This window comes from Haematobia irritans, chromosome 3, assembly GCF_050003625.1.
Source record: "Haematobia irritans isolate KBUSLIRL chromosome 3, ASM5000362v1, whole genome shotgun sequence".
NCBI classification, from domain to species: domain Eukaryota; kingdom Metazoa; phylum Arthropoda; class Insecta; order Diptera; family Muscidae; genus Haematobia; species Haematobia irritans.
The window spans coordinates 26,937,152-26,964,436 of record NC_134399.1 but is presented as its reverse complement, the minus strand read 5'-3'; the positions used below and the strand labels follow the sequence as shown (position 1 = coordinate 26,964,436).

Below are 27,285 nucleotides of genomic sequence, written 5' to 3'. Positions count from 1 at the left end.
TCTGGTAAAAAAAGAACTCGCCATTTTTAACACGATGAAAAAATATAATGTTGCCTGTTCAATGACTTTATGTATACTAGAGCTGTCATTGGGGTTCAATTCTTATAATCCCGGGAAACGGGATTTCAAAATATAGAATCCCGGGATTTTTTCGGGATCCCAACAATTTCGGGATTCTTTAAATATTTTATGTAATAACAATCTACAGTGCCAAAAAAATTATTGTACATTTAACCAATTTAGTTGAATTTAATTTCAATTTGTCGGGTATGAAATCTAAGACTCAAATTTATTAGTAAATAATGTTAAAAAGCCATCAATTAAACAAATTGGAATTATTTTTTCGGGATCCCAAAAAAAAAACCGGGATTTCGTGACGGGATTTATCCCGGGTGAGAGTCCTAATGTATACTAAATATTTTGCACAGATGTCATAGTAAACAAACAAAAAAACAAGTATATACGGCCGTAAGTTCGGCCAGGCCGAAGCTTATGTACCCTACACCATGGATTGCGTAGAAACTTCTACTGAAGACTGTCATCCACAATCGAATTACTTGGGTTGCGGTAACTTTTGCCGATGACAAGGTATCTTAAAACTTCCTAATACCGTAATATAATAAACCTAAAATGGCCGATTAAATACGTATATAATTAAGTTTGACAAAATTTTCTATAGAAATAAAATTTTGACAAAATAAAATTTTGACAACATTTTCTATAGAAGTAAAATTTGGACAAAATTTTCTATAGGAATACGATATTAACAAAATTTTCTATAGAAATGACATTTTGACAAAATTTTCTATAGAAATAAAATTTTTACAAAATTTTCAAAAGATTTAAAATTTTGACAACATTCTCTATAGAATTAAAATTTTGACAACATTTTCTATAGAAATAAAATTTTGCCAAAATTTTCTATAGAAATAAAATTTGACAAAATTTTTTATAGGAATAAAATTTCGACAAAATTTTCTATAGAAATAAAATTTTGATAGATTATTTTTGCTCGAGTGGCAAGCATGATTATGAATCGATATGGACCAATTTTTGTGTGATTGGGGATCGACTATATATAACTATAGACCGATATGGACCAATTTTGGTATGGTTATCAGCGGCCATATATTAACACCACGTTGCAAATTTCAACCGGATCGAAAGAATTTTTTGACAACATTCTCTATAGAATTAAAATTTTGACAACATTTTCTATAGAAATAAAATTTTGCCAAAATTTTCTATAGAAATAAAATTTTGACAAAATTTTCTATAGAAATAAAATTTAGACAAAATTTTCTATAGAAATAAAATTTTGACGAAATTTTCTATAGAAATAAAATTTTGCTAGATTATTTTTGCTCGAGTGGCAAGCATGATTATGAACCGATATGGACCAATTTTTGTGTGATTGGGGATCGGCTATATATAACTATAGACCGATATGGACCAATTTTGGCATGGTTATTAGCGGCCATATATTAACACCACGTTGCAAATTTCAACCGGATCGTCCAAGTGGCTCCGGGATCAAATCCGGGGATCGGTTTATATAGGGGCTATATATAATTATGGACTGATATGGACCAATTTTTGAATGGTTCTTAGAGACTATATACTAATACCATGTACCAAATTTCAGCCGGATCGGATGAAATTTGCTTCTCTTAGAGGATCCGCAAACCAAATCTGGGAATCGGTTTATATGGGGGCTATATATAGTTATGGACCATTATGGACCAATTTTTGCATGGTTGTTAGAGACCATATACTAACATCATGTACCAAATTTCAGCCGGATCGGATGAAATTTGTTTCTCTTAGAGCAATCGCAAGCCAAATTTGGGGTCCGTTTATATGGGGCAATCGCAAGCCAGAGCAATCGAAAGCCAAATTTGGTGGTCCGTTTATATGGGGGCTATACGTAAAAGTGGACCGATATGGACCAATTTTTGTATGGTTGTTAGAGACCATATACTAACACCATGTACCAAATTTCAGTCGGATCGGATGAAATTTGCTTCTCTTAGAGGCTCCGCAAGCCATGAAATTTGCTTCTCTTAGAGCAATAGCAAGCCAAATTTGGGGTCCGTTTATATGGGGCAATCGCAAGCCAGAGCAATCGCAAGCCAAATCTGGGGGTCCGTTTATATGGGGGCTATACGTAAAAGTGGACCGATATGGACCAATTTTTGTATGGTTGTTAGAGACCATATACTAACACCATGTACCAAATTTCAGTCGGATCGGATGAAATTTGCTTCTCTTAGAGGCTCCGCAAGCCATGAAATTTGCTTCTCTTAGAGCAATCGCAAGCCAAATTTGGGGGTCCGTTTATATGGGGGCGATACGTAAAAGTGGACCGATATGGCCCATTTGCAATACCATCCGACCTACATCAATAACAACAAGTTGTGCCACGTTTCAAGTCGATAGCTTGTTTCGTTCGGAAGTTAGCGTGATTTCAACAGACGGACGGACGGACATGCTCAGATCGACTCAGAATTTCACCACAACCCAGAATATATATACTTTATGGGGTCTTAGAGCAATATTTAGATGTGTTACAAACGGAATGACAAAGTTAATATACCCCCATCCTATGGTGTAGGGTATAATAAGAACTCGTTCATAACAAATGTTCCCTATCGAGTCATTTGTATCTTGACGCTCACTTCATACCGGTATACCTGGTATATATGACACCATCTTATTGAAACAAATTAATCACAATAAATAGCTATTGTGAATCAAAAGGGTAGAGGTGCTTGGTAAAAAATTCGTAAATTATAATTTAAAATAATTTTCTCTAAAAATCAATAAAATCTGCATTTGATATCGGTGGGGTGTGACCTCCAATACTCAAATGAAACTCATAAAAAATAAAACAACAACTACTACTGTGAATTATATGATAGCAACTGGAACCACTAAAGAATGTACAAATAAACCAAAAAAAAAAATATATATATATTTTAAATAAACAAATAAATTTCCAAAATATTTAATTTGATAAAAATAAATTTGCTTTTGATATTTTGCAAAATATTTAAATTTTCATTTCCCTCCAAATGCAACTCATACAAAAAATAAAACTATTGCTATCACTACGGTGAATTATCCATATATGATACCAACTGGAACAACTAAACAAATTTACAATCCTAAAACAAAAATATATGGATTAAATCAACACATTTGTTTTTCCTATTTCTTAAATATTTAATTACAAAAATAAATAAAATTACTTTTGATATTTTTAATTTTTTTTTTTAATTTTTATTTCCCTTCAAATGCAACTCATACAAAAAATAAAACTATTACTACCACTACTGTGAATTATCCATATATATGATAGCAACAGGAACAACTAAAAAATGTACAATCAAAAAACAACAATATATGAATTAAATAAACAAATAAATTTCCAAAATATTTTAATAAAAAATTAATTTACTTTTGATATTTTATAACATTTTTGAACATTTTTATTTTCCACCAAAAAATTACAGCAACAATAGACAAAATATTATGCTCAAATAAAATTTATTTTTTACAAAGAAAAATGTAACATCAAAAAAAGACAATAAGAAATACATAATCACAACAAAAAATAGTAATAACAGCAACAACAACGACAAAACTAATTACAACCAATTAGCAAACTAATATTCGATATCCGTTGAGTTCCTATAAAAAAAAATGGCTGATAAACCACAATACCAACAAAAACAAAACGCAACATAACAAGTGGCATCAACAATTGATAGATTTATAAAACAACTACATCGTTTCAATTCAATTATGTTTGCATAAAACCGAAAAATTTTCAAAAATAAAAACAAAGAACTGCAGAGAAAAAAACAAACAACAACAACAAACTCAACAAACAGCCTCAAGACAAAAACAACACCAATCACCATCCTCCACTAATCACAGGCCACCAGACGATGTTAACACCGTTGACAATGTTGCCAACCAATTTTGAAAATTTCATCAACAAACCATTGCCAATGTTGTTGCCAGCTTAAGGAATATACACTCAACCACATTAGCAAGTGGATATCCGTTTGATTTTCTTTCATTATTTTGTCTACGGAAACCAAGTGTGTTTCAAAAAATTTCTCATTGCTATGTCGTTTGGCCAACATTTGAGATATTCCTCACTGTCTTCCTTCAATTCTTCCAGTAACCAGTAATTTTTTCGTATTGGTGTAACATTTGATTTGATGATGATGTTGGTAAGTTCAATAAAATTATATTTCTTTTACAACATATACATTCTACAAAAATGTCCCTACACACAAAAAAATTTTTTTCTGATTCAATCACGAAATTAATTGATCCAATTAATTTTTAATTGAAATGTCTTCAATCACAGAAATGATAGTATCAATTAAAAAGTTAATTGATCCAATTAAAAAATTAATTGATGCTATTATTTTTGTGATTGATTTTTGGTTCAATTAAAAAATTTGTTGAATCAATTAAATTTTTAATTGAATATTTTTTAAAACTCAAAAAAATTTAATTGGAAAAATGTTTGTGAAATTTTTTTGTGTGTACGCAGTAAATAGAGAAAATAAAAAAAAATCGAAAGGTGGCAAATTGGTTGAGAATTTATGTTCCAACAAATTTTGACAGTCAACCTGGAATAAAATCCTTGGACTCTGTGTTCCTTAAGTCGAAAACGGTCATTAACTGCCGCAAATCTCTCAATGAGACGGCTGAGCAGTACAATATTCACCCAATATGGATGCCTGGCCACAAGAACATACCAGGGAACCGGGAAGCGGATGAGTTAGCAAGGCTAGAAACTACCTTACATATTCCAGGGGAAGTAGAATATTAGGCTTGCCACATCCAATTTGTCAAAAAGCTTGACATTGACCAAAAAACTTGATTTAAAAAAAAAATCTTGTCAAATAGAAACACTCACTTAAATTTATTTATCTTCTAATATATAAAAATAAGTCGGGTTTCCTTTCTGATGCTTTGACTTCAGATCGCACGAACCGATTTCCACGGTTATGCATTCGTTGGAAAGGTCTCGGGCTCTATTAGGTTTATAGCAAAGAAAATTCAAGAAAAGTTTCAACGGAAAAGCGGGTATTTTTTTTTATACAACGCCATCTCTGATACAACTCCAGAACGCACGAACCGATTTCCACGGTCTTGAATTCCTTGGAAAGGTCTCTGGCTCTCTTAGGTTTATTTATAGCAAAGAAAATTCGAGAAAAGTTTCAACTGAAAAGCGGGAAAATTTTGTTTTACATACAACGCATATTATTTGAATTCATCGTAGTTGCTTTTGTTATAATATAATTTTTTTTCACGTGAAAAATGTTCGGAGAACGTAGAGGGTAATCATGTGGTGAAAACAGGGTAACTCATTTTTTAATATCTGGTGGGGGAGGAGGACATCCCCCTTGTCGGACTTTTTCAAAATTGGGTCAAAGTTATCCGATTTGGGTAAAATTTCCAAGGAATGTTAGGGGTGATGTCTAGACAAAGACCCGCAACTTTATTTTTCGATATTTGGTCGCGGAGGTGGACCACCCCTTTATACGATTTTTGTTTAAATTACACGCAGAGAAGGAATATGATCACCTTAACCATGTTTCAAGAGCAAAATGTTATTTTTGTATGGTGATCATGTAACATGTTTGTCACTAAAATATTATTTTCTCGTCAAATATAACCTGCTTGCCGAAATAAGATACATGATTTCCGCGAAAATAACATGGTTGCGAAAACCATGTTACATCGTCACCACCCAAAAATAACATTTTGTCTTTAAAACATGTTTGAGGTGACCATATTCCTTCTCTGGGTGTAGAGTAAAAAAAAACAAAAATTTTCTGATTTGCTTGAGATTTACAGAGAACACGCAATGAAGTTATGAATTTATTATGGAGTACCCGATTTTTTAATATTTCGATGGGAAGGGTGACCCCCCCTTGCCAGACTTTTTGAAAATTGGAACAAAAATATCCGATTTGCTTGAAATTTACAGGGGGCGTCTAGGCCAAGAACAGCTACTTTATTTTTCAATAATTGGTCAAGGAGGGGGTCTTCCCCTTTGTCCTACGTTTTTATACCCTCCACCATAGGATGGGGGTATATTAACTTTGTCATTCCGTTTGTAACACATGGAAATATTGCTCTAAGACCCCATAAAGTATATATATTCTGGGTCGTGGTGAAATTCTGAGTCGATCTAAGCATGTCCGTCCGTCTGTCCGGCTGTCCGTCCGTCTGTGGAAATCACGCTAACTTCCGAACGAAACAAGCTATCGACTTGAAACTTGGCACAAGTAGTTGTTATTGATGTAGGTCGGATGGTATTGAAAATCGGCCATATCGGACCACGTTTACGTATAGCCCCCATATAAACGATCCCCAAATTTGGCTTGGGGAGCCTCCTGGAGCAGCAAAATTCATCCGATCCGATAGTATACGGCCTCTAACAACCATGCAAAAATTGGTCCATATCGGTCCATAATTATATATAGCTCCCATATAAACCGATCCCCAGATTTGACCTCCGGAGCCTCTTGGAGGAGCAAAATTCATCCGATCCGGTTGAAATTTAGTACGTGGTCTTAGTATACGGTCTCTAACACCCATGCAAAAATTGGTCCATGTCGGTTCATAATTATATATAGCCCCCATATAAACCGATCCCCAGATTTGACCTCCGGAGCCTCTTGAAGGGCAAAATTCATCCGATCCGGTTGAAATGTGGTACCTGATGTTAGTATACGGTCTCTAACAACCATGCAAAAATTGGTCCATATCGGTCCATAATAATATATAGCCCCCATATAAACCGATCCCCAGATTTGACCTCCGGAGCCTCTTGGAGGAGCAAAATTCACCCGATCCAATTGAAATTTAGTACGTGGTGTTAGTATATAGTCTCTAACAACCATGGAAAAATTGGTCCATATCGGTTCATAATTATATATAGCTCCCATATAAACCGATCCCCAGATTTGACCTCAGGAGCCTCTTGGAGGAGCGAAATTCATCCGATCCAGTTGAAATTTGGTACATGGTGTTTGGTATATGGTATCTAACAACCATGCAAAAATTGGTCCATATCGGTCCATAATTATATATAGCAAAAGTCATCCGATGCGGTTGAAATTTGGTACATTTTGTCAATATATGGCCTCTAACAGCCATGTAAAAATTGGTCAATATCGGTCTTTAGTTATATATTGCCGATGACTTATTACACAAAAATTGGTCCATATCGCCAAAAATAATCTACCAAAACTTTATTTCCATAGAAAATTTTGTCAAATTTTATTACTATAGAAAGTTGTGTCAAAATTTCATTTCTATAGAAAGTTTTGTCAAACGTTTATTTCTATAGAAAATTTTGTTAAGTTTTTATTTCTATAGAAAATTTTGTCAAAATTTTTTCTTTGTCAAACTATATTATATACGTATTTAATCGGCCTTTTTTTGTTTAATATATACCCCGCATGGGCTAACTTACAATTTAGAAGACAGTGTTAAAAAGTTTTACGATAACTTGCCATCGGCAAGTGTTATCGCAACCCAAGTAATTCGATTGTGGATGACAGCCTTTAGTACAAGTTCCTACGCAATCCATGGTGGAGGGTACATAAGATTCGGCCTGGCCGAACTTACGGCCGTATATACTTGTTTTTTTTTTTTTTTTAAGTACAGTGAAAAACTAAAATTTGTCGACTTATTGAAATTTTACGGAGAACTTGGGGGAGATTACGAAATTTGTATGAGGTATATGATTGTTTAATATTTGGTCGGGGAAAATAAAAGGGAACAGGGAGACCTCATTTCTCCTCAAGCACATACCGTGAAACTATTAAACTTTTCCAATTTACTTGAAATTTTAGAGAGGATATGGGGTAGGTTATATGATTTAGTGATATTCGGAAGGGAAGAGGGGCCTCCCCATGCCCTGCTGTTTAAAAATTGAGCCTATAATTTGCTTGAGATTTTCTGGGACGTCTACACAATATACGCTATATCATTTGTCGATATTGGGACAAGGAGGGAGAGATCTCCCTCTAAAACTGAAAAAACTAGAAATTTCAAGTTTACTTGCAATTTACAAAGGCCGTAGGGGAAGGTTATGAATTAAATTTATACAGGGTACATGATTTTTCGATGTCTGGTTGGGATACGTGAATTTACGATATCTGGTCAGGGAGGAGCGAAGGTGGGGGGTTCCCTTTTGCCCGATTTTTTGCAAATAGAAAGTAGAGCATTGTCGATAAACGGGAACTAGGTTCATAATTTTATGATTTTTCCACAGGTTTTTGCCAGACTTTTTTAAGTAAAAACAACTTAAATTTACATGAAGTTGACAGGCAACGTAGAGGGTGCTACATTTTCCGGTATATGTTTGGGAAAGGCATGTTCTCCGAGTCCAACACTTTAACAAATGTTTATATGGTTACTTTTTAAGTATTTTTACTATTTCCGATTTATTGCGCGATATGTTGAGGAGAAGTATACCTCCCCTTGACAAACCACGCTTGAAATTCATAGGTAATGTAGAAGTTTGTCCAACGATTTGAATACAGAACAATAAAAAAACAAAAATTGTTTGAAAGGGAATACGCCCTACCCGACGTTTGTTAAGCCGGTCCGTTTTACATCTGCATAACCGCCTTATTTCCGTATATAAACGAAAAAGCAAGTAGTCAAATTTTTTGAAATGTACGGGGCACATGTGGGGAAACCATGGAGTACTTCACTTTTTGTGCCAGACTTCCCCTGACCCTACTCTTTAAAAGAGTTCAAATTTTTTCGAATTTGTTTTCAGATCGAAGGATATGGTTGACTAAGTTAACGAAAATATGCTTCGGGAGACGCAGCGAAACGGGCCGGGTTACGCTAGTCTTTCATAAAAATTATTAGAATAAAAGCAAATATATCATAAAACAAGTATATACAGCAGTAAATTCGGCCAGGCCGAATTTTAAATGCCCACCACCATGAATTAAATATGATAGTTTACTTTGAAAACTCTTCGTCGTAGTGGGTTACTTGATAATATATAGAATTGTAGGGGTTTGATGACAAATCTTCTCCCAAGGCAGTCAGCTCCCGAAGACAAACTTTAAAGATTCTACCTATGAAGACCAGATAAGATTCTAGATTTATGAGAACCAATTTTGTTTGAGTTTTAGAGAAATTATAAACATATCGTGTATATGATTAAATTACGCCTTGATTTGAAATTTTAAATCTGTAGATTTTTTCCGCCATTATTTAAATAAATACGATGAGTAAAATCTGGAGTTGAATAAACGAAAATACTTTATAAGAAAAGGAAATTTCGTTTGTCTAAAATTTCATTATAGATTATTAATTTCCAGCAAATCGGATAAAAACTACGGATTCTAGCAGCCCAAGAAATAAAGCCGGGAGATCGGTGTGTATGGGGGCTATACCAAAACATGGACCGATAGGTACCATTTGCTACTCACATAATTGTGATCTTAAAATACCTCCAGAATTTCAAACAAATCGGCTAGAAAACATAGTCTCTAGACGCCCAAGAAGTAAAAATCGAGCGATCAGTCTATATGGGGGTATACCAAAAAATGGACCGATATACCTCAATTTCGGTACACTTATTTGTGGTCTAAAAATACCTCTACATTTCGAATTTCAGGCAAATCGGGTAATAAATACAGTTTATAGAAGCTCATGCAAAGCGGATGGTAAATATAGTTTGTAGAAGCCCAAGAAGCAAAATCAGGAGATCGGTCTATATGGGGGCTATACCAAAAAATGGACCGATGGGCACCATTTTTGGCACACCTTTTTATGGTCCCAAAAGAACTCTAGATTTTCAATTTCAGGAAAATCGGATAGAAAATATAGTTTCTAGAAGCCCAAGAAGCAAAATCGGGAGATCAGTCTCTATGGGGCCTATATCAAAACATGGACCGATGAGCACCATTTTCGGCACACCTTTTTGTGGTCCTCAAATACCTCTAGATTTCCAATTCCAGGCAAATCGTATTGTAAATATAGTTTCTAGAAGCCCTAGAAGCAAAATCGGGATATCGGTCTATATGGGGGCTATACCAAAACATGGACCGATGGGCACCATTTTCGGCACACCTTTTTATGGTCCTCAAATACCTCCATATTTCCAATTTCAGGCAAATTGGATAAAAACTACGGTTTTTATAGGACCAAGACACCAAATGGGAGGTTAGTTTATATGGGGCTATATCAAAACATGGACCGATACGGACCATTTTCGACACACCTCTTTATAGTCCCACAATACCTCTAGATTTCCAATTTCAGGCAAATCGGATGGTAAATATAGTTTCTAGAGGCCCAACAAGCAAAATCGGGAGATCGGTCTATATGGGGGCTATATCAAAACATGGACCGATACGGACCATTTTCAACTCACCTCTTTATGGTCCCACAATACCTCTAGATTTCCAATTTCAGGCAAATCGGATGGTAAATATAGTTTCTAGACGCCCAACAAGCAAAATCGGGAGATCGGTCTATATGGGGGCTATATCAAAACATGGACCGATACGGACCATTTTCGACACACCTCTTTATGGTCCCAAAATACCTCTGGATTTCCAATTTCAGGCAAATCTGATAAAAACTACGGTTTTTATAGGCCCAAGACCCCAAATCGGGAGGTCGGTTTATATGGGGACTATATCAAAACTTGGACCGATATAGCCCATCTTCGAACTTGACCTGCCTGCAAACAAAAAACTAATCTGTGCCAAATTTGGGGACGATAGCGCCGTTATTGAAGGCTGTAGCGTGATTACAACAGACAGACAGACGGACATGCTTATATCGTCTTAGAATTTCTCCCTGATCAAGAATATGTATACTTTATATATTCGGAAATCGATATTTCAATGTGTTACAAACGGAATGACAAACTTATTATACCCCGTCACCATTTTATGGTGGTGGGTATAACATGTATATACGTCCGTAAATTCGGCCAGGCCGAATGTTATGTACCCTCCACCATGGATTGCGTAGAAACTTCTACGAAAGACAAATTTCAACTCACTCGGATGAAATTTGCTCCAAAACCAAATCTCGGGATCGGTTTATATGGGACTGATATGGACCACTTTTGGCATGGTTGTTAAATATCATATACTACCACCACGTACCAAATTTCAAGCAGATCGGATGAACTTTGCTTCTCCAAAAGGCACCGGAGGTCAAATCTGGCGATCGGTTTAGTTATTTATTTATTTATTTATTTATTTATTTATTTATTTATTTATTTATTTATTTACACAGCATTAATTATGCAGCTGGTTACAGTAAAATAAAAAGTATGACGCTTATAATATATTACAAATAAAACAAATAAAATATATCAAATATATCTATATAACCTATTTTAGAAATTGTAGGGACAATAGAAGATTTATAGGCAGGATTGGGACTAAGAATTGGATACAAACAAAACAAAAAAACAACAGCAACGTTAAGATAAGAAACAATATTACAACAAGAATTGGGAATATAGGATGAAGCTGGAGTAAATTCATTACGGAAAAACTGGGATACCAGGGATAGAATTGGTGTTGTATTAGACGAATTATGGGTCAGGAACTAAGAGAATCAGGAACTAAGAGAATCAGGAACTAAGAGAATCAGGAACATGGTGATAGCAGGAATAAGGACAGCAGGAACGGATACAGGAAATGACGCCAAAGGACAGGAGCATAATAGGTATATTGAAAGGAAGAAATTTAGGCAATTACAAGTCAGGAGCCAGGACGAATATGGGATATATAAATGATTATGGACTGATAGGAACCAATTCCTGCATGGTTGTTGGATACCATATACTAACATCACGTACCAAATTTCAACCGAATGGGAAGAATTTTACTCTTCCAAGGTGCTCCGGAGGTCAAATCTGGGGATCGGTTTATATGGGGCCTATATATAATTATGAACCGATATCGACCAATTTTTGCATGGGTGTTTGAGGCCATATATTAAAATCACGTACCAAATTTCAACTGAATCAGATGAATTTTGGTCTTCCAAGAGTCCCCGGAGGTCAAATCTAGTGATCGGTTTATATAGGGGGCTATATATAATTATGGACCGATATGGACCAATTTTTGCAGGGTCATTAGAGACCATATAATAACATCACCAAATTTCAGCGGTATCGGATGAAATTTGTTTCTCTTAGAGGCTCCGCAAGGCAAATCGGGGGATCGGTTTATATGGGGGCTATATATAATTATGGACCGATGTGAACCAATTTTTGCATGTTATACTAACACCATGTACCAAATTTCAGCCGGATCGGATGAAATTTGCTTCTCTTAGAGGCCTCGCAAGCCAAATTTGGGGTCCGTTTATATGGGAACTATACATAAAAGTGGACCGATATGGCCCATTTGCAATACCATCCGACCTGCATCGTAGACCTACATCCGACCTACTAGTGCCAAGTTTCAAGTCCATAGCTTGTTTCGTTCGGAAGTTAGCGTGATTTCAACAGACGGACGGACGGACATGCTCAGATTGACTCAGAATTTCACCACGCCCCAGAATATATATACTTTATGGGGTCTTAGATCAATATTTCGATGTGTTACAAACGGAATGACAAAGTTAATATACCCCCATCCTATGGTGGAGGGTATAAAAATTAAATTTTGTGATTGATTTTTGTTTTGATTAAAAAATTGATTGAAACAATTAAATTGTTTTTCAAATTCAATTTTGAATTGGAACAAGTAAGGAAAGTCTAAAGTCGGGCGGGAACGACTAATCAAATTAATTAAATTTTGTGATTGATTTTTGTTATTGATTAAATTCAATAGTTACATTTTGTGATTGATTTTTGTTTTGATTAAAAAATGGATTGAAACAATTAAATTTTTCCTAAATTCAATTTTTAATTGGCCGACCATATTATAATTACCCTGCACAACTTTGTAGATCTACATTTTCGATACCAAATCATATCTGCCAAATGTGTTGGGTGCCATATAAAAAGGTTTTTGTTCCCATATACATAAATTTAAATCTGACTCGATCTGGATAAAATTTGTTAGACTCCTACAAAATCTATAGACTTAAAATTTAAGTCGGCCCTTTTGCAGATAGTCAGTCAATAAAATACCTTTGAAGTCCCAAAAAACTGTTGCCATAACCTTATTTACCAGCCGATTGAATTGTTTTTGCCTTCCTTGGGGCACTTCCTCCAGCTTCAGTCTATTGTTTGAATGGTTCTTTTGCCTCTGGGTTATCCATGTCTCATCAACAGTTATGAAAAGACGCTTAAAAATTCATTTTATTTCGCTTAAAACGATCCAAACAAGCTTGAGAAATGTTCATTCGTATGCGTTTTTGATCGACTGTTAACAAATGCGACACCCATCTTGCAGAAAACTTTTTCATCTGTAGTTCTTCATGCAAAATTAAATGGACTCGATCATTTGAGATGCCCATGATATTAGCAGTTTCACGCACTTTTATTCGTCGATCATTTAATACCATATCATGGACTTTGGCTACAATTTCTGTTGTTGTTGCTGTTTTTGGACGTCCACTATGTGGTTCATCTTCCATGTTGTACGACCACGTTTAAATTCAGCAACCCAATTTTTATACCCTCTACCATAGGATGGGGGTATATTAACTTTGTCATTCCGTTTGTAACACATCGAAATATTGCTCTAAGACCCCGTAAAGTATATATATTCTGGGTCGTGGTGAAATTCTGAGTCGATCTGAGCAAGTCCGTCCGTCCAAATCACGCTAACTTCCGCACGAAACAAGCTATCGACTTGAAACTTGGCACAAGTAGTTGCTATTGATGTAGGTCGGATGGTATTGCAAATGGGCCATATCGGTCCACTTTTAGGTATAGCCCCCATATAAACCGATCCCACGATTTGGCTTGTCGAGCCTCTAAGAGAAGCAAATTTCATCCGATCCGGCTGAAATTTGGTACATGGTGTTAGTATATGGTTTCTAACATTCATGCAAAAATTGGTCCATATCGGTCCATAATTATATATAGCCCCCATATAAACCGATCCCACGATTTGGCTTGTCGAGCCTCTAAGAGAAACAAATTTCATCCGATCCGGCTGAAATTTGGTACATGGTGTTGGTATATGGTCTCTAACAATCATGCAAAAATTGGTCCACATCGGTCCATAATTACATATAGCCCCCATATAAACCGATCACCAGATTTGACCTCCGGACCCTCTTGGAAGACCAAAATTCATCTGATTCAGTTAAAATTTGGTACGTGGTTTTAATATATGGCCTCAAACACCAATGCAAAAATTAATCGAAATCGGACCATAATTATATATAGGCCCCATATAAACCGATCCCCAGATTTGACCTCCGGAGTCCCTTGGAAGAGCAAAATTCATCCGATTCGGTTGAAATTTGGTACGTGATGTTAGTATATGGAATTGGTTCATATCAGTCCATTGGTATATATAGCTCCCATATAAACTGATCCCCAGATTTGACCTCCGGTGCCTTTTGGAGAAGCAAAATTCATCCGATCTGATTGAAATTTGGTACGTGGTGGTAGTATATGATATTTAACAACCATGCCAAAATTGCTCCATATCAGTCCATAATCATATATAGACCCCATATGAACCGATCCCGAGATTTGGTTTTGGAGCCTCTTGGAGGATCAAATTTCATTGGAGTCAGTTGAAAGTTGGTACATTGTGCTAGTATATGGCCGTTAACAACCATGTCTAACTAGGTTCATATCGGTCTATAGTTATATATAGCCCTCAGATAAATAGATCCCCAATCACACAAAAATTGGTCCATATCAAGTTCATAATTCTGTATAGCCCCCATATAAACGACCGCCATATTTCAATTTGTAGACTTAGCTATACATAACTTTTTTGTCTAATATATACCACGTATGGACTAACTCACAATTTAGAAAACGATGTTAAGAAGTTTTAAGATACCACAACCCAATTAATTCGATTATGGATGACAGTGTTTCGTAGAAGTTTCTACGCAATCCATGGTGGAGGGTACATAAGATTCGGCCTGGCCGAACTTACGGCCGTATATACTTGGTTACTGTTGCATATGAAGGAGCACTTTCACCTAACACATACACCATATCATTATGAATTTCTTGTTCCGATAAATCTTTTTTATGTAAATATTTAATGACAGCACGCATTTCTAATTTTTCTATTAAAAAAATGCGGATGTGTCTTTTTTGAACACTTGTTTCTATATGAAAGAGTTGCCAGATCGAAACAAAATGTAACATATGTTCACAACAGAGATGGAAGTTTTCAAAATACTTAACTTTTTTCTGTTTATACCAGGCTTATTGTGCTAGGCCAAGAAGTTTCCGAACTGCCCTCTTATTTTAATATAATATATATTTAATACGGATAAAATTCCTTTCTAATTAAAGGACATTATGTTATGTCTTTTCAGATCCAATGCCTTCAACAGCATCTAAATGTAGCCACCATTGCCATTCATGAAATGATTGCATAAAAGCTCAACATAAATACAAGCAAAAGGTCTTCCAAGGATAAAAAAACAAAAATAAAACATCCTAAAAAAAACTAAACAAAACTTAAATAAACAAAAATAAACCTAAAAAAAGAAAGCAACCACAAAAACAACAACATTTTCATTGCAAACGGCAAGGAGGGGTAACATCACCAACACCATCCAGGAAATCGCATTCACTAGCCTTTTGTATAAGGCATGTTTATACCTGATTCACTGCGTAGCTGTATGATCGAGACGGACGTTAATTCTTATCTCCAAACATCATCCTCAGGACAGGTGCTGAATTTATACGTGGTATCAGTTTTTTTAAACAAATTACCAAAAAACAAAACCTCCTCAAGTGAATTGAAATGAACTAACATAGCCTAAAGAGTTTGCTATACAAGTGACTAACATGCCTATTATTTAAAAAAAAAATGCATATTCGAAATCAGACTAATTTCACAAAAAAATCCTCTATATATTGTCTTATTTTAACTCACATTTCTAAGACAAGGATAATTAGCAAGCAAAATGAAATGAACATTAGAGTCTAGAGTGAAATCACATGACAGAGCTCATCATACTGAAAATAAAAAAATAAAAAAACACACAAAGAAACAAATGTGAAACATCGAAATTTCCATTAAACCAAATTGCGTTTCTACCAAAAAAAAAACACAAACAAACAAGATCCATAACGAACTAAAAGCTAGCGAATACTACAAAGCAAAAAAAAAAAATAATAACACCAAAAATTCAACGGCTATCCTTTAAAACTCCCCATTTTTTCTCTCTATTTCACTCAATCCTTTTATAGAATGGGCGCGTTATGTTTATATGTCTGTATGTGTGTATTATAATGAAGTGAATGAAATCCTGCTACAGACAATAAGGGAGAGAGAGAGAACGAATTGCAATAGCAAGCCAAAAAAAACCGAGTCATATTCGTTAACTAAGTAATTACCAAAAAAACCCATCATCAACCACAATAACAACAAGCAATGTTACTAAAAAAAATTCTCTCTATGTCTATGTGTGTGTCGGTGTTGTTCTGTTATTGTTATTTTTCCCATATTCGATTTTCTCTATTTTGTTTTTGGTTTTTTGTCTTTTTACATTTTTTTTAGTTTGGTTTGGTCGTTGTCGTCGTCCATATGTATGTTTGTTTCCTGTTTTGATTCTTTGCTGCAAGCCCTACATTTCTCCTGCCCCCCCCGTCTCCTAAAAATGTAACGAAGTTTGTCTTTGATGTATACTTGTTTTCATCATATTTTTGTTATTTCCGTTTCCTGTCTCATTTTTCTCTTGCACTCTCATACACCTGCACAAAATACCTACAAACATACACTAGCAAACACATACTCTCTTCATTTCCGTCACTGAATCGGAATATAAGTTGAAGTGTTCTTTTCGTTTTTATGATCTATGTGTATGTGTGTGACTAATATACATCTATACATAATGTCCTTAATAAACAGTTGTATTTTCTTTTGTATGTTTTTTTTTTTGTTGGCCCTTTATGGTTTTGATGTTAGTTTGTTGTTAATGTGTTCGTGTATGTGTCTAGTCAAAGTTTATTTGAATCAGTGTGACCCCCTTTTTTGTTGTCTGATGCCCATCCATCAAATAATAATGTTTTGTTTTGATTTTTATACCCTCCACCATAGGATGGGGGGTATATTAACTTTGTCATTACGTTTGTAACACATCGAAATATTTCTCTTAGACCCCATAAAGTATATATATTCTGGGTCGTGGTGAAATTCTGAGTCGATCTGAGCATGTCCGTCCTTTCGAAAGCTAACTTCCGAACGAAACAAGCTATCGACTTGAATCTTGGCACAAGTAGTTGTTATTGATGTAGGTCGGATGGTATTGCAAATGGGCCATATCGGTTCACTTTTACGTATAGCCCCCATATAAACCAACGCTCAGATTTGGCTTGCGGAGCCTCTACGAGACGCATATTTCATCCGATCCGGCTGAAATTTGGTACATGGTGTTAGTATATGGTCTCTAACAACCATTCAAAAATTGGTCCACATTGGTCCATAATTATATATAGGCCCCATATAAACCGATCCACAGATTTGGCTTGCGGAGCCTTTAAGAGAAGAACATTTCATCAGATCCGGCTGAAATTTGGTACATGCACGGATGAAAAAGACTGTTTTTCATATGTTTGGCTATAAACATTATATGTTTGGAACACAAATTTTTAAACACAATATTTTTGAGTGCAAGCATATAATGTTCATAAACTAGCATAACATGTTTGGGACATAAATGTTTTTAAATATAATATGCTTGGATGCAAACATATATTAATTTAGAAATAGCCTATAAACATATATGTGTTTAGTAGCTTGGAGCGCTATTTAACAGGGAACGATATTGAATTAAGTTGGTGGTTGTTGCTTGTTATTACAAAATTAACATTTTATTTTTCCTTGGGCAATTGATCAGCTACTTCTTTGATCCTTACAAACTGTGTGGTCCGCTGTTCGAATCCCCGTCCGGCAAAAGGTAAATCCCCGTCCGGCAAAAGGTAAAATTAAAATAAAAAAATCATACAATTGAATAATTTCTTCTACAATGTTTGTATTACAGAAAAAGGTGCTAAGAACTAAAAAATCTCGTGGAAGTGAGAAAGATGTGGGGGAATATACAATTGGGCAGAAACAAAATTTTGAGCATTCAGGTCGAAAACCTATGTTGTTAGCACCTATATTACCTGTTTATTTTCATAATTCATTATGATTGTAAATATATAAAAAAATAAATAAAATTTTGAGCACAATATTGTTTGGGAGAATTTTTTAAGCATATAATATTTTTGGGTGCAAAATGCTTCCAAACATATTATATGTTCACATAATAACATATTGTTTTTTGGAAGACAACATTATTGAATTTGGATGCAAAAATACAAAATGTTTGGAAATTGACTACCCAAACATATATTGTTTAGACCAATATGCTTTCAAACATATTATATATTGGAAGAGATCAAACATATAAATGTTTGGGCAATAGCCAAAAATGTATATGCTTGAAGCAAAATATGTTTGGGAGTATATGTTACAGAAGCGATTTTTTGTGAGCGTGTGGTGTTAGTATATGGTCTCTAACATCTATGCAAAAATTGGTCCACATCGGTCAATAATTATATATAGCCCTCATATAAACCGATCCCCAGATTTGGCTTGCGGAGCCTCTAAGAGAAGCAAATTTCATCCGCTCCGGTTGAAATTTCGAACATGGTGTTAGTATATGGTCTCCAACAACCGTGCCAGAATTGGTCCATATCGGTCCATAATTATATATAGCCTCCATATAAAACGTTTTCCACATTTGACCTCCGGAGCCTCTTGGAAGACCAAAATTCATCTGATTCAGTTGACATTTGGTACGTGGTGTTAATATATGGCCTCAAACACCCATGCAAAAATTGGTCGAAATCGGTCCATCATTATATAGCCCCCATACAAACCGATCCCCAGATTTGACCTCCAGAGCCCTTTGGAAGACCAAAATTCATCCGATTCGGTTGAAATTTGGTACGTGATGTTAGTATATGGTATTCAACAACCATGCAGGAATTGGTTCACATCAGTCCATAATTATATATAACGCCCATATAAACCGATCCCCAGATTTAACCTCCGGTGCCTTTTGGAGAAGCAAAATTCATCCGATCTGGTTGAACTTTGGTACGTGGTGGTAGTATAAATATGATATTTAACAACCATGCCAAAAGTAGTCCATATCAGTCCATAATCATATATAGCCCCCATATAAACCGATCCCGAGATTTGGTTTTGGAGCCTCTTGGAGGAGGGCTGACCTCCGGAGCCCTTTGGAAGACCAAAATTCATCCGATTCGGTTGAAATTTGGTACGTGATGTTAGTATATGGTATCCAACAACCATGCAGGAATTGGTTCACATCAGTCCATAATTATATATAACGCCCATATAAACCGATCCCCAGATTTAACCTCCGGTGCCTTTTGGAGAAGCAAAATTCATCCGATCTGGTTGAAATTTGGTACGTGGTGGTAGTATAAATATGATATTTAACAACCATGCCAAAAGTAGTCCATATCAGTCCATAATCATATATAGCCCCCATATAAACCGATCCCGAGATTTGGTTTTGGAGCCTCTTGGAGGCGCAAATTTCATCCGAGTCAGTTGAAATTTGGTACATTGTGCTAGTATATGGCCGTTAACACCCATGCCTAACTAGATCCATATTATATACCACGTATGGACTAACTTACAATTTAGAAAACGATTGTGGATGACAGTCGTTCTTAAAAGTTTCTACGCTATCCATGGTGGAGGGTACATAAGATTCGGCCTGGCCGAACTTACGGCCATATATACTTGTTATAAACTGAATGTGCTCTTTTGGCCTTCAAAATATGGCATCCCTACTTCACACCTTCAATGAAAATACAGTCGAAGCTCGGTTTTACGAACGATATATTGTCAGGCCCTTTCGTTATTTAGAAAAATTCGTTAAATCGAACGGGAATTTAAAATGTTAACTTTTATTGTAAATCGTAGTTTTTTTTTTTACAATATGATAAAAGTTTCATAAGCATTTGGCAAAATTAAAGTACTACAGAGGCACTTAAAAAATAAACTGTTGAATTTGATATATCTAGAATAGGTAAGGGCCTATATACACCCATGCCAATATTCGCCTTGATGTATGCCCGGTTTCAAGCTGGGCCAAGCAAAGTTAGAGTTCATAGTAACATCCTAACATGTGCTATATGTTACACCATTGTTCACAGATTCCTGTGCCGCATAGATTAAATTCCCGGTAGTTTTTTTTTTTTTTTTTTTTTTTTTTAAAGGTAGTTTATCCCTCTCAGTAATGATGCTGACATTCATGTGCATTTCATAGTTCCTCCTCTGTTGTGGGAAGAAGGTTCCGTTTCATTGAGCTAAATATAGAATCGCGTAGCTCTCATTAATACGAGAGAAGTTCACCACATTTGGTATCACAATAGTCTTAGACTCCTTAGACTATTTAGTCCAAATAGAGATCCAAAGGAAACTTGGTGCATACTGCCACTAACGAACCTATCACAGGACTAGTAATAGTGCTCAAGTGCTAATTTATCGATTTCTATACTTTCTTGATTTTAAAATCTTATTAGATCAACAGAATCCAAAAGTGATTCCTTTCTGATGCGATTGGAATTGGGCTAAAAAAATGGACCCTAAGAGTTTGTCCCAGACAGGTTCATGAGAACTACTAAGTTCTCCCAGGTCATGTCCTTTGAAATGAGATCAATTTACCTCGTCAATGGCAAGCTTGTGTTACGGTGGTCGTTCCCTTCTGGTTCTGGTCCATTAACACAGTAGTCCTGTACCGGTTCTGGGGTAGATCGATTTCCCGTAGCAAACAAAATAATTTTTATACCCTCCACCATACACATCGAAATATTGCTCTAAGACCCCAGAAAGTATATATATTCTGGGCCGTGGTGAAATTCTGAGTCGATCTGAGCATGTCCGTCCGTCCGTCTGTTGAAATCACGCTAACTTCCGATCGAAACAAGCTATCGACTTGAAATTTGGCACAAGTAGTTGTTATTGATGAAGGTCGGATGGTATTGCAAATTGGCCATATCGGTCCACTTTTACGTATAGCCCCCATATAAAGGGACCCTCAGATTTGGCTTGCGGAGCCTCAAAGAGAAGCAAATTTCATCCGATCCGGCTGAAATTCGGTACATAATGTTGGTATATGGTCTCTAACAACCATGCAAAAATTAGTCCACATCGGTCCATAATTATATATAGACCCCATATAAACCGTTCTCCAGATTTGGCTTGCGAAGCCTCAAAGAGAAGCAAATTGCATCCGATCCGGCTGAAATTTGGTACATGGTGTTGGTATATGGTCTCTAACAACCGTGCAAAAATTGGTCCACATCGGTCCATAATTATATATAGCGCCCATATAAACCGATCCCCAGATTTGGCTTGCGGAGCCTCAAAGAGAAGCAAATTTCATCCGATCCGGCTGAAATTCGGTACATGATGTTGGTATATGGTCTCTAACAACCATGCAAAAATTAGTCCACATCGGTCCATAATTATATATAGACCCCATATAAACCGTTCTCCAGATTTGGCTTGCGAAGCCTCAAAGAGAAGCAAATTGCATCCGATCCGGCTGAAATTTGGTACATGGTGTTGGTATATGGTCTCTAACAACCGTGTAAAAATTGGTCCACATCGGTCCATAATTATATATAGCGCCCATATAAACCGATCCCCAGATTTGGGTTCCGGAGCCTCAAAGAGAAGCAAATTTCATCCGATCCGCCTGAAATTTGGTACATGGTGTTGGTATATGTTATCTAACAATCATGCAAAAATTGGTCCACATCGGTTCATAATTATATATAGCCCCCATATAAACGGACCCCCAAATATGGCTTGCAGACTCTCTAAGAGAAGCATATTTCATCCGATCCGGCTGAAATTTGGTACATGGTGTTGGTATATTGTCTCTAACAATCATGCAAAAATTGGTCCACATCGGTCCATAATTATGTATAGCCCCCATATAAACGGACCCCCAAATTTGGCTTGCAGACTCTCTAAGAGAAGCAAATTTCATCCGATCCGGTTGAAATTTGGTACATGGTGTTAGTATATGGTCTCTAACAATCGTGCAAAAATTGGTCCACATCGGTCCATAATTATTTATAGCTCGCATATAAACCGATCCCCAGATTTGGCTTGCGGAGGCTCTAAGAGAAGCAAATGCCATCCGATCAGGCTGAAATTTGGTACAGGGTGTGAGTATATGGTCTCTAATAACCATGGAAAAATTGGTCCATATCGGTAAATAATTATATATAGCCCCCTTATAAACGGACCCCCAAATTTGGCTTGCAGACTCTCTAAGAGAAGCGTATTTCATCCGATCCGGCTGAAATTTTGTACATAGTGTTAGTATATGGTATCTAACAACCATGCAAAAATTGGCCCACATCGGTCCATAATTATGTATAGCCCCCATATAAACGGACCCCCAAATTTGGCTTGCAGACTCTCTAAGAGAAGCAAATTTCATCCGATCCGGTTGAAATTTGGTACATGGTGTTAGTATATGGTCTCTAACAATCGTACAAAAATTGGTCCACATCGGTCCATAATTATATATAGCTCGCATATAAACCGATCCCCAGATTTGGCTTGCGGAGGCTCTAAGAGAAGCAAATGCCATCCGATCAGGCTGAAATTTGGTACAGGGTGTGAGTATATGGTCTCTAATAACCATGGAAAAATTGGTCCATATCGGTAAATAATTATATATATAGCCCCCCTATAAACCGATCCCTAGATTTGACCTCCGGAGCCTCTTGGAAGAAAAAAAAATCATCTGATTCAGTTGAAATTTGATACGTGGTGTTCATATATATCCCATCCCAAAATTGGTCGAAATCGGTCCATAATTATATATAGCCCCATATAAACCGATCCCCAGATTTGACCTCCGGGGCCCCTTGGTAGAGCAAAATTCTTCCGATTCGGTTGAAATTCGGTACGTGATGTTAATATATGGTATCCAACAACCATGCTGGAATTGGTTCATATCAGTCCATAATTATATATAACCCCATATAAACCCATCCCGAGATTTGGTTTTGGAGCCTCTTGGAGAAGCGAAATTCATCCGATCTGGTTGAAATTTGGTACGTGGTTGTAGTATATTTTATTTAACAACCATGCCAAAAGTGGTCCATATCACTCCATAATCATATATAGCCCCCATATAAACCGATCCCCAGTTTTTGTTTTGGAGCCTCTTGGAGGAGCAAAATTCATCCGAATCAGTTGAAATTTGGTACATTGTGCTAGTATGTGTATAATAACCATGCCTAACTAGGCCCATATCGCTCTGTAGTTATATAAAGCCGTCAAATAAATCGATCACCAATCACACAAAAAATGGTCCATATCAAGTTCATAATTATAGCCCCCATATAAGCGACCCCCATATTTCAATTCTGGCTCTCCACATATCGTGCAAAAGTACATATCGATTCGTAATTATTTGGAGACTTACCTATACATAACTTTTTTGTCTAATATAAACCACGTATTGACTAACTCACAATTTAGAAAACGATGTTAAGAAGTTTTAAGATACCACAACCCAAGTAATTCGATTGTGGGTGACAATCTTTCGCAGATGTTTCTACGCAATCCATGGTGGAGGGTACATAAGATTCGGCCTGCACGAACTTACGGCATTATATACTTGTTTTTCTTAAAATCAAGTACGTAAAACTCAAATTTAAAAGAGAATTGTTTCCTTAGGTATTCTCACTTCAATTCTCGGCTTCTTTGGCTCGTAATCAACGCCAAACAAATCATTAGTGTAAAAAAAACCTTAGGAATCGGGTATGATTTTTCCAGTGCATGTACCAAATAACAGGTTGGCTGATAAGTCCCCGGTCTAACAAAGAAAAACACATTTTTTTTTTGTCAAAATTCGTTTTTACTATTCAACATAGTTCCCTTCAAGAGCGATACCTGTACCACAGTAAATAGTGGTGAAGGGTATAACAAGTTGGCTGATAAGTCCCCGCTCTAACAAAAAAAAAAAAACACTTTTTTTTTTGTCAAAATACGTTTTTATTATTCAACATAGTTCCCTTCAAGAGCGATACAACGATTATAACGATCTTCCAATTTTTTGATACCATTTTGGTAATACTCCTTCGGTTTTGCCTCAAAATAGGGCTCAGTTTCGGCAATCATCTCTTCATTGCAGCCAAATTTTTTCCCTGCGAGCATCCTTTTGAGGTCTGAGAACAAGTAAAAGTCGCTGGGGCCAGATCTGGAGAATACGGTGGGTGGGGAAGCAATTCGAAGCCCAATTCATGAATTTTTGCCATCGTTCTCAATGACTTGTGGCACGGTGCGTCTTGGTGGAACAACACTTTTTTCTTTTTCATATGGGGCCGTTTTGCCGCGATTTCGACCTTCAAACGCTCCAATAACGCCATATAATAGTCACTGTTGATGGCTTTTCCCTTCTCACGATAATCGATAAAAATTATTCCATGCGCATCCCAAAAAACAGAGGCCATTACTTTCCCAGCGGACTTTTGAGTCTTTCCACGCTTCGGATACGGTTCAGGAGTGTAGTGATGGAGCGATGTTTCATCCATTGTCACATATCGACGGAAAAACTCGTGTGTATTATGAGTTAACAACTGAAAGAAAGAATAAACGTTTGGAAAAGAATAAACGTTTATCACAAAAAGTATATACTTTTCTTCCAAATACACTTCCTTTCAACGAAAAACAAATGAGAAACGAACTTTGTTTGTCTAAAATTTCGTTTGGGAGGAAAGAATTATTTTTTTGTGTGCAGCTACTCTGAGATCTATTCAACTTTCCAATGGAAGTTCAACTTTCCAATGGAAGATTTTCCAACATTGTTAGATACATAATTAGGTTTTGCCGTTGCAAAAAAAAAAAAAAAGAATAATTTCACTTAACTTCTAACACATTTACGACAAATGCTCGTACATTGACCTAATGCCTAAAGTCTCTCAAAGCCTTGCCTTTTGTAGGGGCATTTAATTTAATAGCCTATTTGTGTGCTTCTTTGCCGTCAATGTGCGCTTCTAATGCAGGCGATTTTCATTCTTGATGCGTCGTCATCATTTCGATATGTTTTGCATACCAATTAGGATGCGTTCCAGCGACCATGTTGCACTGGGTAGACTAACAAATGTTCATTCGCAATATTTTGGTAGGTCAGTTTCACATTCACACTGACACAAGAGTTGTAGTGCAGAAAATCTATGAGGGTAGCTAGCAGGTTTACAAGTACCTTTGCCATTTATTTTGTTGTTTTTTTTTTCTATTTTATTTTAGTTATGGTTTGGTATTTTCCAGCCACATGATTTCACCAAAGTAGGTGAAACAATGCATACTAAGTAATTGAAATTGCACAAAAACCATAGACCCAAAATGCACAAAAAGCTAAATTTCATAGATTACATTTCACATTGGTATTACCAGTGGGCAAAGTTTGCATTTGGAAAGTTTCACTAGGATTGACTTCTAGCTGTCATTGGTTGATCGATGACCAATCGATAGAGAAAAATCCAGTACACCAGTTAATGGATCACAAGTCAAGAAGTGATTGATAGAGTTTATCTAGCATCGAATAAGGTCACATTCTCATAGCAAAAATTTGTGTTAGGTTAGGCTATAGTGGCTGACATTTTATTTCGGGCTCATTTAACTCCATTGGGATTCCACATTAGCTAAATGTACTTATTACAGTGATCAAAACCGGTAAACCGGTTTGTCCTCTTACACCGATTTCGGTTTTCGCTAAAATCTCAATTTCGGGGGACCGGTAGAACCGGTGTTTTCTAGGCCTCGAAAATTGGCGTTCGGTTTCATTATATTTTCATTATAAAGTTGTGAATTTATTGCCAAAATTAGACTGATATATCTGGGTATTTAAATAAACTGCAATGAAATCACTTCCAAAAAGACGCAACGTACATTTGAGTTGAAACAAGTATATACGCCCGTAAGTTCGGCCAAGACGAATCTTATGTACCCTCCATCATGAATTGCATAGAAACTTGTAGTAAAGACTGTCATCCACAATCGAATTACTTGGGTTGCGGTAACACTTGCCGATGGCAACGTATCTTAAAACTTCTTAACACCGTCTTCTCAATTGTAAGTTAGTCCATACGGGGTATATATTAAACAAAAACAAAACGCCGATTAAATACGTACATAAATTCAATTTGACAAAATTTTCTATAGTAATAAAATTTTGACAAAATTTTCTATATATATAAAATTTTGACAAAATTTTCTATAGAAATAAAATTTTGACAAAATTTTCTATAGAAATAACATTTTGACTAGAGGTCTGCACAATTCCATTTGTAATTGCAGAGTACACGTGTACTTGCTAAATGAGTACATCTATTTGAGAGAGCCGCAAAACAATTGGTACACATTTTAATGAACACCAAAAGCCACGAGTAACTTATTGTTGCTACTCTGATGTCTTCACTACCAACAAACACATATTCCTCTTTCTCTCTTATTGAAGTGTACTCAGAGTGATCACGTCGAGTATGTTGCGAGAACAAAACTTCATAGAGTACTCCATGTACCACGTGCAGTTTCAGAAATACAAGAAAACAGTTACTCTCCATAATATATGTTTTCGGATTGATATAAAGAACGGCAAACGTTAAGGTAAGTGTGTGACATACATAAATATATGAAATATGTGACATGCATACATATCTATGATTAATAATAATGGAAAGATTTGCTTCTCACATAGCTAAGCAATACTTGTGGTACCACATGAAGTGAAGATAATCCATGTTGTACTTTTTCTCAAGTACTTACATTTTTATTGTTCCTTTTTTCTCGGAACACATATTGTTTCGGATAAATACTTGGTGGTATTTGACAAGAAGTGTTCTCTTCACTTCACTACTTACGCTCTGAGAGAAAGACAGTGTATGTACTATATTCGACAGCGAATTGCATACATGTAGTGAAAAGTTATTCGATGCAGACTTCTAATTTTGACAAATTTTTCTATAGAAATATAATTTTGACAAAATTTTCTATAGAAATAAAATTTTGACAAAATTTTCTATAAAAA

The 27,285-nt window shown here is 35.9% G+C and overlaps 1 protein-coding gene across 3 annotated transcripts in view; it reads left to right on the top strand.

The window, feature by feature from the left end:
• NfI (Nuclear factor I) overlaps positions 1 to 27,285 on the top strand; it is a 66,165-nt gene that overhangs the window by 8,418 nt on the left and 30,462 nt on the right. For 2 of the 3 annotated variants that reach the window (XM_075298911.1, XM_075298908.1), the window contains exons 2-3: positions 3,516 to 4,244; positions 15,508 to 15,885. In XM_075298911.1, coding sequence (XP_075155026.1) covers positions 15,787 to 15,885 — 99 coding nt within the window. In that variant the 5' untranslated portion in view covers positions 3,516 to 4,244; positions 15,508 to 15,786. The remainder of the gene's footprint in view (positions 1 to 3,515; positions 4,245 to 15,507; positions 15,886 to 27,285) is intronic. The other variant, XM_075298909.1, reaches the window with a different exon arrangement.